General features: G+C 41.4%; 2 protein-coding genes across 2 annotated transcripts; one reads left to right on the forward strand and one right to left on the reverse strand.

The window, feature by feature from the left end:
* Positions 1 to 306: 306 nt before the first annotated feature.
* On the forward strand, positions 307 to 6,391 carry rbbp8 (retinoblastoma binding protein 8). Its single transcript, XM_070985863.1, has 19 exons — positions 307 to 449; positions 1,111 to 1,263; positions 1,419 to 1,461; positions 1,594 to 1,689; positions 1,763 to 1,854; positions 2,210 to 2,282; positions 2,567 to 2,748; positions 2,844 to 2,939; positions 3,196 to 3,263; positions 3,443 to 3,504; positions 3,602 to 3,890; positions 4,016 to 4,187; positions 4,343 to 4,425; positions 4,554 to 4,665; positions 4,860 to 5,024; positions 5,113 to 5,167; positions 5,270 to 5,357; positions 5,430 to 5,571; positions 5,829 to 6,391. Exons 2-19 carry the CDS (start codon positions 1,164 to 1,166, stop codon positions 5,924 to 5,926), a joined length of 2,016 nt encoding a protein of 671 aa, XP_070841964.1. The 5' UTR covers positions 307 to 449; positions 1,111 to 1,163; the 3' UTR covers positions 5,927 to 6,391.
* LOC139346664 (UDP-N-acetylglucosamine transporter TMEM241 homolog) lies at positions 6,376 to 10,751 on the reverse strand. The gene is made up of 15 exons (XM_070985864.1): positions 10,608 to 10,751; positions 10,100 to 10,146; positions 9,726 to 9,803; positions 9,254 to 9,335; positions 9,030 to 9,107; positions 8,761 to 8,786; positions 8,604 to 8,655; positions 8,436 to 8,484; positions 8,081 to 8,126; positions 7,863 to 7,898; positions 7,592 to 7,626; positions 7,316 to 7,385; positions 6,775 to 6,868; positions 6,570 to 6,634; positions 6,376 to 6,473 (listed from the first exon to the last, which is right to left on the reverse strand). The coding sequence occupies exons 1-15, from the start codon at positions 10,677 to 10,679 to the stop codon at positions 6,410 to 6,412; spliced, it is 894 nt and encodes a 297-aa protein (XP_070841965.1). The 5' UTR covers positions 10,680 to 10,751; the 3' UTR covers positions 6,376 to 6,409.
* Between the last annotated feature and the right edge of the window lie 404 nt (positions 10,752 to 11,155).

Below are 11,155 nucleotides of genomic sequence, written 5' to 3' on the forward strand. Positions count from 1 at the left end.
ATTCTCTCAGATGTGTCCATTGTTATCAAGACAGAGGATAATCAACCTGCAACTGTACACTAGAGTGTCAGCTCTACATCCTATCAAAAGATGAAATAATTCCAAAATTTATCATTATTATTATTTGTTTTAACGGCGGTAACTTTGAACAGGAGAGGGCGTCGAAGTTTCCGCAGGAGCTGCACAAGAAGACAACTGAATATTGTAAATGCCAGGCAATCTGATCCACACGCCATACCAATTGGTGGCGTTAATGAAATGGTTCTTCATTTTCTGAAGTCCAATAAACCTCGAAGAAGAAGAACAGAAGGAGGTAGAAGAAGAAGAATTCCCAGCATGCACTTCGGCGCGCGAATCTGAATTTTGTTGTGAAGTTATCAACAAGACGCTGTAGTAGCTGCATCCACATATTCGCCTTGAAACCCTCTGCGTGTTTCTTGGAGTCGGTTGTAAGTTTTGTTCATTTTAAAAAGGCAGCGGCGGCCAGTTGTGTAACCTTAGCGTGTGTCGCAGTAACTTAATGTTGATTTGTTTACAGCCAAGAAAAGCTGTTCAATATGCGTAACGTCAAAGGCGGAGCCAAATCTCCATTGATGGTTTCGTTAAAAGCAGAGAAATAATAAGAATTCAGAGCTTAAGTTGTACAGAATGTGTAATGCTAGCATGAACGTGTTGTTGGCGTGAAGGTGTATCAGCGCGTGGCCAGTGTGCGTTTAAATGGAACGTCAGCGAGACTTCGAGTGCTAATTTATAGCTAGCTAGTTAAAGTTAGCTGTGAGCTTTATTTACGTCACTTTTCAGATGTCTCTATATATTGTAGCATAGCAAAGTAAGGTTTATACACAGACCAAAAAATATGAACGCTTGTTATTGCTCACATAGTTGAAATAAAAGACCAAACGCCAAGACTCTTTCTCTGCGCACATATAATATGAAATTCGTGTTAGTGAAGGAAGGAAAGGGTATGAAATATATTAACCAAAATAGTATGAAACATTATTCTAATCACTTGTAGCTGGGTTGACTGGGCTGAAATAAGGTTGAGTTTATTACTGAACTCACGAATTAATACATAAATCTGTGACAAACAGTTTTCTTCGTGCTGCACAGGTAGTGCTGGCAGGTAGCAGGAGGGCTCGCTGGGTTTGAGCAGTGAAGGGAGGATGAGCAGCCCTGGTCTGAGCAGCGGGACTCCCAAACAGACTGACCTGTTTGAGGATTTATGGCGGCAGCTCAGAGAGTGCCACCAGAATGCACTGCAAGGTAATGGACCCATGATATCCTGTATGTAGACGTAAAGTGAATTTCTTAAATGGGTCATGTAGGTTATACTGAAGTCAAACACGAAAATAAAGTCTAGTTGGGTTTTTTTTGCATTGAGTTTCACACTCATCAACATGGCATTTCTTGTTTTGTAGAACTGGAGGCAAAAGTGAGCAAGTTGAAAAAGGAGCGCTGTTTGTGAGTATATTGTCACTGCCTTTTAATTAACATAGTAATAACATTAATATTTGTATAGCCTGGCTTTAGATTTGTGAATAAAATACAGCCTTGTCTCTATTTCCAACCTCTCATTGCATTTGTTTTCTACAGAGATGCTCAGAGACTTGAGGTGTTTTACAATCGCAGCCAGCAGCTGAAGGAGCAAAACAAAACCCTGCAGGATGCCATCAGTCTCCTGGAAGAAAGGTAACTTCCTCAAAGGTGGGTTTTGTTGGAACAGTGTGTTACAAAGACCAACAACTGTGTTGCCTCTTTCCAGGCTCCGTGCGGGAGAGTGTGATCGATGTGCCATCTTAGAGGACAACCTGAAAGTCCACCAGGTCCAGAATTTGCGCCTCATCACCACACTGAGTGAGTTTATTCATTGTTCTTATTATTCCACTGTTGGATACAGAGGTGACTAACTGCAGCTCAGCACAGTCAAAAAGAGAGAACGCATTTATGTTCTGCCAGTCTGGAGGCTTGAACCAGTTATAAAAGGAGATGAGAGAGGGACAGAGCTGGTAACATGGCTGTGGTCTTGTGTAAATACAGATAAGCCTATGTTCATGAGAAATGATGACATGTTTTAATATTGGCCATATCAGTTTACCACAACATATGACTCCATGTTGAAGGGCACAGTGTTATTGTGATGTAATGTGTGTGTGTGTGTGTGTGTGTGTGTGAGTGTGTGAGAAACACTGATGTGTCATTTGTTCCCCAGAGAATGAAAGAAACAGCCTTGAAGATGAAAACAGAAAACTTCGTACTGAACTACAAAAATTAAAGATGTCTCGGTAAGATAGTTTACTGTGCTCGTCATACTTAATTGAAATGTTTTTTGACATGCAAAAAAATTAAATACTGGAATTTTCTGTATTTTATCAGCAGTTTTTTAGTAAAAGCTCCCCAACACAACTACAAACACTGTAGGAGTTGCAGCTGAAACATAAATCTTAGTGGTTTCACTTCTGCTTTGATCCTCCATACATCTGGACAGGAGGGCAGGGTTATGGAGGTATGAGCATTAACAGTATAGTTTCAGTTCCCAGTTAACCATTGCAGATGTTGTTTCTATCAGTTCAGAGCTCCAGCAGGCCACGTCCCCAGAGCAAGAGGACGGCATCATTCCAGACTCGCCGGTCCTGCCGAGCTCGCTGCCTGTGGCAAACAAACTGAAGAAACGCAGAAATACTGACAAAAAGAAGCATGTTCGCTATGCAGAGATGCCTCTATTACAGTCAAACAACTCGCTTTTCAACGGTCAGTCTGCATTAGTATATTCAAACTTTTAATGCTCATTGGTCTTGTCTGAAGACGTCAAGTCCTCTAACGTGTTCTTTTTTTTTTTTTTAAAGAACTAAATAAGGGATTGGTTGATGTTGCAAAGAATCCTGGAAGAGCAGAAGTGCTTGTACCCAACACCTGTGAACTGGACACATCCCAAGTCGCAAGTATGATTTCACCCACTGAATTCCTATTATGTATCATCTTTATTCTAGAAATGAATGTAAAAACAGGAAGACTAGAAATCATAGATGATCACTGGGCAACATTTATCTCCACAAAAACACGAAACACCAGTAAGTAAGTGAGTGACTGGGCTGTAAATTCATCATCTAGCCTCACACTTCTTCTTTAAAACTCATAAGCTACTGTTGGTGAGATGTGTTCAGGTGTCGTGACTGCTGGGTCTCTTTCTCGTTACAGATGACGTGAATCTGGAAGAAGCAATAGCAGAAACCTGTGCCCTTGAACTTTTTGACAGGCGTCACCTGGTAGGAAGGCTTTATACAAGTGTAAAGTTGTCAGAGAAAGTAAATATTTAGATATTTTCTGGGCTTTTTCAAGAGAGATTTTGTCTAAAATTAAATGCGTTCACAGGACTGATCAAAAAGACTGAACCCATACACATTTTCAGCAGTGTCTAATTGTTTTCCTCATCCTCTTTTCTCAGAAAACATCTGAAGGCCAGCAAAGCAGCTCAAAAAACCCCCGGAAGTATGATGTTCATATGAAGTAAGGATGACAGCTGGGACTGAATTTTGTTCTTTATTCACGCAGTCGAGCAAAAGCCACTCCAATAACACGACCCTGTTTGTTTCCCCGGCTCAAGGCTTTACCAGTCCTCCCCTTTATCCACGCTGATCCACAGTCCAGACTCCACCACAGAGAGATCCCCATCTATTCTGCCACGTGTCAAACGCTTCTCAGAGGGCGGCTCCATTAACCAAGCGAAACGGAAGAAGGAGGAATGTGAGCCAGACATGCAAGAGGAGAAAAAAGGAGTCCAGGAAGGGATGGACAAGCAGAGGGAAAGCAGTCACATACAAGAAGAGCTGATGAAACGAACCTCAGCACCTTTAAGCAGTCAAAGCTTTGAGAAGGATCCACTGGACATCAAGGTTAGAGATGTGTCCAAAAGACTTGTCTTTTACCCAGCATTTTTCTAAGACACTTCTTGTGTCTCTAGAAGTGACATTTCAGCAGTTCAAAAGCAGAATAATGTGATTCCTTTAACACTGAGCAGGTTCAGTCAGCACAACATGGGACTTCCATCCAAAGGCCAGATGTTTCCTGTACAAGTCCTGCCTTCAAGAAGCCAAGTGTTAGAGGAGAAGCAAACAAGGGTGGTGGTGGGACGAGAGGAAGCCCCCTGCAGGAGCTGAATGCCTCACATGACCGACAGGACGAAGAGGATGGTGAGTTGTCTGTGCATCTCAGGCAGAGTGTTGTGTCTGACCTGCAATGCAATGCAATGCACACCCTCTAAATGGCTGATTATAGGCTGAATATTTCTTTAGAATTAACAGTAAAAATGAATGTGACCATGCTAACTCTGCTCTCCCACCTGAAGGGAAGTGCAGTTTGGAGCCCATGTGGAGCATTGACCCCGCGCTCGCCTTGTCCATGTATGACAGTGAGTGGAGAGGAGACGAGGTACCTGAGAAACAAACGCAACTTAATATATTTTTTTTAAACACTGTTCGCTCATGTAATTTCTCTGTGATTGACATGGCGGGTAGATGGAGTCACTTACACCAGGCCGTTTTATCTCTTCCCACAAGGATGAGCAGGAGTGTGAAGGAGAACTGGTAGATACTGACTGCACCTGGGTCAGTCACAGCGTCCTGCAGCGTCGGGGAGAAAACACCACCGACAGAAGGGACACTGTGTCTGGTGAATATAAACCACACCTGCTTACTGACATGTTGTGATTGACACTGAGGTTAACTCAAGATGACTGGTCTTATCTGATAGCTTCAATTCAATTCAATATTCCTTTATTCGTCCCTCGAGGGGAAATTCCCAACTAATGTAAAACGTGTCGAATGTGCTGAGATACAAACCGTTTTGTCTGTCTTCTTTTTCAGGACTTGGCGAGAAGGCGAATGACAGTTTGGATATGATGTTTGACACAACAGCTTACGGGGAGTACAAGTCTTACAACAGCTCACACTTAGGCCAGAGTCAGCCCTGTGATGAAGACGATGATGAGGATGGTGCTGACGACAAAGAAGAAGAAGAGGATGATGACAGTAAGCTTTTAGATTCAGTCAAACTGAATATTAGATGTCAGTTCTTAAATGTAACTCGTGTTCGTGTCTTTGTTTGAATCTCCCAAAGTAGATCAAGATCCTCATGAAAACACAATGAGCCAAAGTAAAGAAAACAAAGCACAGTAAGAAACAGGTTTTTTTCTCATCAACTATCACATTAATAGACTACATGCTCGCAGATATTTTCAATTTCCCGCCCTTGACATTTTCTCTTTTTGGATTAGACGCCCGGCATTTGCACATGTGACTGTGGTTCGCAAGAAGGACGAGAGGAGAAAACTGAAAGGCACCACCTGCAAGGAATGTGAAATTGTAAGTATTTTCATTTATTGTCAAATGTGTTTCGCCAGTGCTCGGATTTTAAGGATGCTTCATTTCCCACAGTATTACGCCCATCTCCCAGAGGAGGAAAAACAGAAGAAGCTGTCGGCGTGTTCCAGACACAGATTTCTGTATATTCCTCCTTGTACTCCTGAGAACTTCTGGGAAGTTGGATTTCCATCAACTCAGACGTGCATTGACAGAGGTAATTCAACCGCTTTTACTTTCCAGTTAAACCTTCCATCAGACCTCATTGGCTCAGCATCAGCAGAACATTTTAACGGGACTAAAACATTTTATTTCCTCTTATCTGCAGTGCTATTTATTTTGATTTTAGGGTGAACTGTCCCTGTAAACCATCCTTACAATGTCTTCAGTGTTACAGCACCCCGTCATGACGTGAAAGATACACAGAGAAGTCACAGTAGCATCATCAACACTGATATATAATCTTCCTTCTAGGTTATATCAAGGAAGAACAGAATCCACAGGCACATTCTCGCAGACGACAACCACTCAATGCTTTATTCTCCCCAAAGCGAAACCAGCAGCAGAGCTAAAAGTACGTTCGTCTCTATGGAAGAAGTGTTGCGATTGGCCCGTTCACGGACAGCATTATGTGAAGAACAAGCTGGTCACTGTGTTAAAATTACACTGGGAGTACAGTGCAGCTCTGTCTCGTCCCTTCTCAAGTGTTTGTTTTCCACTTTTAAGTCTGTAATTTGAATGTTCTGTCTGTGTGTGCAGACTGGCTGACTGGCTTGTGTTGAGCTGTTTTTAGATAGTGAATGCGGTTTGGATAAGTAAGAATTAACTCCATACTGTACTGAGTGATGTATGTGACCCAAGTTATACCATCATCAAACATTCCACTTTGCTTTACTGCATCCAATAACTGCACATTTACCTAAAGATCATTTTATTTGGTCAGCATTTCATCAGCACAGAGGTGAAAAGAAAACAAAAAAACAATGTGAAAATAATAAAATACTTTTTCTTAAAAATAAATCTCTTTCGGAAGTGCAAGTTGTGGGTTAATCTCATCACGGCTGAGATTCTCTCTCAGAATACACCAGCAGGGCCTCTGCAACATGACTGACGAGCACACTGGAACCAAGCACGAGACAAGAAATCCTCAGAGTCACTGATGGAAAACATTTCTCAGTTATTTTAGTACCTAACACATGCAGGCGAGGGGCTTACCAAAGAAGAGCTGGGGCATTAATGTCCATATGGAAAATAAATGGGGAGAGGGACATGGCAGTAACCTGGAAAGAAAGCAGGAGGAGTAATCAATTGTCAAAACCATAGTCAAATAATCATTTTGCTGATTACAAGGTTTTCATTGTGCGAATTGTGACAGAAGACTCTACAGTGTAAATTTGAAAAAGATATGATAAACAGTCACCTTAGACAAAAAGATCCAGGCCTCCAAGTGCTCGAGGGAAAATCCACTTTTCAGTTTGACTGTGGCCAACAGCAGAAAAAAGCCCAGCAGTGCGCTGTGAAATCACACAATGAATGAGTTCTCCTGCTGAACGCAGACAATTACCTTTGATTTCTAGCATGAAAATTAAACCTTTTAAAGGATCAAAGTGGATAATACTTTGCAGACTTGTTTAATGGAGTGTCAAGCATGGCTGACGCTGAAACAAGTTATGACTTTCTAACAGATCTACTTCTAACCACCTACAGATTACTGTATCTGCAGGCCTGCACGTGATGCAGTTAATTGCTCATGTTGTGCACTTATGATATCCCATTACATTAACAGTGTATTCACTGTCAAATGACAACTGGCAGCTAAAATATATTCTGTTTTACTACCACAGAATGAACTGTATGCTAGTGTTTCTCTCATTAACATAGGAGAATATTAGGCAGAAAACTATGTAGGTAGCTCTATTCAATGCACAGAAACAAGCCACAAAGTGTGTGAAGGCTTTCACCTGGCACAGCAGCCACAGTGAAACGTGTGGGACTGAAGGGAGGGGAACTCCAAAGCAGCCATGAGGTCACCTGTAGACATACAAAGATTTGTTTGCAAGATGCAAATGCGGATGTTGTATTCTTTAAACGTATGCATCAGAGTTACAACACAGCAGATGGTGTAAAAAGAGAAATGCTCAGAGACAAGTCCAGGAACAAAATCTACATTGGGCTGTTGCAACTTTTATCGTCTTAGCATTAACCCACTTGCAACATCTGCACAGGCTCGTTCATACCTGTTGGGTGAGCAGCGATGGCCAGCAACAGCACGCTGTTGTGCAAAGATAGGAAAACAAGTTCTGAGGTGATGTTTTGTCAACCTTTCATTTGTCACATGAAAAAGAATGAAACAAATCCAGGTCTGCAGGGACTACAACTAGAAGAAAACCTTTTAAAAAAGACTGATTTAATCATTTACACATGCACTGACAAATGAGTTACGTCCTTTAGGGTGCTTATTAAGTATCAGTAACAATGTAACAGTTATTTCGAATGATTTATTCTTACCTGTACAGGTAGTTAATGCACTGTTGCTCAAGGTCACTGCAAAGAAACATCACAAAAAGAGTCTTCAATGAAATGAAAGAAGTACAGTATTTCTTCATTTGGTTCCATCAGCAGAGAGGTTTTAACAACTTAAAGATGAAAAATGGCACTTTATGTTTGCTTCAAGCCAAGTGTCGTATGTTTTCCAGTTTTAACAGCATAATTGTGCTCAGACGTACCTTAAATTACTGGGTTTGTAGCGAACTTGAAACACCCTGTATGCACCTGAAAAATTCAATGATATTCTCACATCTGTCAGAACATCTTGCAGTAAATCTCATTTTCAAGGTGAACGTTGACTTTGATGAGTCCTTGTTAATGCACATATTAATGGTGGTCATCTTAAATACAACCTTTGTCACAGCTCATCCTTCTAAGCCGGACTGAACTGGCTCACCTCACACTCTAAACCTCAACCTTTTTCAGTAATCCGTGGCGTCCCTCAAGGCTCAAACCTTGGGCTGCTGTTCTTTTCTTCATACAACCCTTATGCTAATTTAATAGCATAGCATCTCTGCATATTCTTAGACTTACCAACACAGAACAGATGGCCGACAGCCCACAGGTAACCACTGTGGTCAAACTGCAGAAGAGGCAAACATAAACAGTGCATTTGTTGTGGCAAACGACCCCAAAACTAAGTATAGTTCCTGAAATTATAGCACTGTAATAAGAAATTCACTATTTGATGACAATTATTACCTGAGGATCATAGAAAGGGAGGTTGATGGTTGAGAGCAGCATGAGGCATAAACTAGAAAAAGAACATTTGAAGATGTGGTCACATATTTGCAGCTTCTACTGATCCATGATCAGCATACTGTACGACTACTCAGGTGAAGGAAAAAGGGCAACAAACCTGATGAATTTCAGCCATTGTGCCTTCTGTTGATGAAGACAGATCAGAGCACATTTTACAGAGTGAAATATATCAAAGTGGTGGTTAACGCTTGTGTAAGATGGAGAACGTGGCTGTACAGGGTGTTCAAGGTCATAAGGCAGGGGTGCCTTTTCTACTTCATATTCCTGCATTTGCCTCCACTGAACAAGATTAAGGAGCGCGGAGGGAGAGAGTGCACGGCACATCATTGTTGATATTCACATACAGCAGCCAGTGCAGGCTCTTACCTCTCTGTGGACGACCTTCAAGATTATGTAACTAACAACGTGAGAAGAATTTTGAAGAGTGAAGAAAAAAGGAATGTCCTGGAAAGAAAAACAATGATTTTATCAGTGTTGTCTCACCAGTATATACTGAATAAGGCAACAATATACTTTATTATTAAAAATACAGTTAGTGGATCTGAAAAGATGCTATGTCTAAAGGTGGTAGGCTAGTTTAAATGACGTACTATGCGTGATAAGGCTCTGGAACCAGCATATATGTTTCCTACAAACAGGAGGGAGCCTGGAAGCCAAGAAAGAGCTGCAGATCTGTAACACAACATTAAAACACAGCAAATAAAGCTCATAAAAGTCCCACAGTGCAGGAAGTGAGATTTCCAAACAATACAAATATCAGCAGAGCTGATGCTCAGGCCTGTTAGAGCTGACCAATCAGAGGAGGCTTGGTTTTTCAGAGTGCTGGGGGGCCTTAAAGAGACTACTAGCACTAAAATTGAGTGTTTCGGAGAGAAGGTGAATAGAGGCGCTGCAGCAGTGGACAGTACAGGAAAATAACGTGTTTTTTGATCAGCATCTAAATATTTTCTGGTAAACACCCATGAAAATGAGCGTAACACTGGCCCTTTAATAATGCACCTCCTGACTGCAGCCACTGAAAACAGCTGAGTGTGAATCCTCAGGGGAGCGTGTGAAAAGTACCTGGTGATGCGGCTCATTTCCACCCATCCCAGCTTCCCAGAGAGCAGGAGCAGGGTAGCCCCGATAAACGTCTGCCATCTGGAAATATGCATTTTGTCACATTGGCGGACACAAAAGGCAGAAAAAGTATTTCAACACTCATTTGTGACAGGCATAACAGGCAAGACGCAGATTTAAAATGCTTTATTTAGCTCACATTTTTCAGGTTCATGAACTGTACATGTATTTCTCTCAAGAGCAACATGTGGCCTATAAGACCATTCCTGCTCTTGAATTCAAATTACTTGTTTGACCTTTAAAGTGCCTGCACACTCTCAATGACCATGAAAGGATGAAACATGAAGAGGTTCCACATAAAATATTTTTCTACTCACCCTTGGAATAAAGTTGGGTAGGTGAATTTTAGCACTGACAGGACAAACTGAAAAAGAAAAACAAAACATATAATTCAGGTTATGGACTTTTACCAATTTTATCAATTTAATGTGTCACTGAATATCTGCAAAAACGCTTACTACAAGACAACTTAATATATTGTTATAGGTTGGCTTTATTCTTTGATTCGGCGCACTCTACATCCAACAACATGCCAGCATTACAACTTGTTCGCATTCATTTCCTGCAACTACTTCCTACCAAAATAAGAGTCCGGGTTATTGACAGTGCTGCTTTGATGTGTCCCGTTCACGTCTGATTGGTAACAGCAATTCGAAACGGTCATGTTCACTTCATGTTTATTACTGATTAACAGCGTTTCATTGCAATTTTACGCAATTTTCAAAGGAATAAGTCAGGTTGTCTGACGGGTAAATGCGCAGGAATTGAGATGGGAGTTTCTTGGAGTTGACGCCAAACCACCTCGTCTTAAAACTCAACACTCACCTTATTCGTGAAATATGATACAACGAAAACGAAGCTGAAAGCGAGGCCAGTGAAATGTCTTCTCCACTGCATGTTGACCTGCCGACACACTGCAGCGGGGACATGGTTCCTCACAAAAAACAGTACCACATGTAAAACATTTCGCCTGTTTCAAACTAGAGACATTTCAAGATCGGAAACTTCCCTCACTGTCCCCGACGACACGTCAAGACGTTGTGTCAAAGATCGTCTATGGTAGAGAGATTACCCTAACTGCAGGAACGTAGAGAAGTGCGTCATGCAGCTTCGTGCATGCGCGTTTTCTCCTTTTTCACAGGACGTTTTGGTATTAAACGCTAACCAGTGTTTATTATGGTATGTCGCTCATTTATAATTAGAAAGTTCCAAATATGTAGGTATTCGAAATAAAGCAAGTCCCCTAAAATCAAACACTGCAACCCAGCATGGAGTCACAGAAATCAGTCGTTCTTCTAAAAAACGAGTGACAGAAAATTTGTTGCCAGGTGTTTTGATAATCAACTAATTGTTATTAGTTATTATTGTAATTG

This window comes from Chaetodon trifascialis, chromosome 18 (genome assembly GCF_039877785.1).
Source record: "Chaetodon trifascialis isolate fChaTrf1 chromosome 18, fChaTrf1.hap1, whole genome shotgun sequence".
Classification (NCBI taxonomy): Eukaryota; Metazoa; Chordata; class Actinopteri; order Chaetodontiformes; family Chaetodontidae; genus Chaetodon; species Chaetodon trifascialis.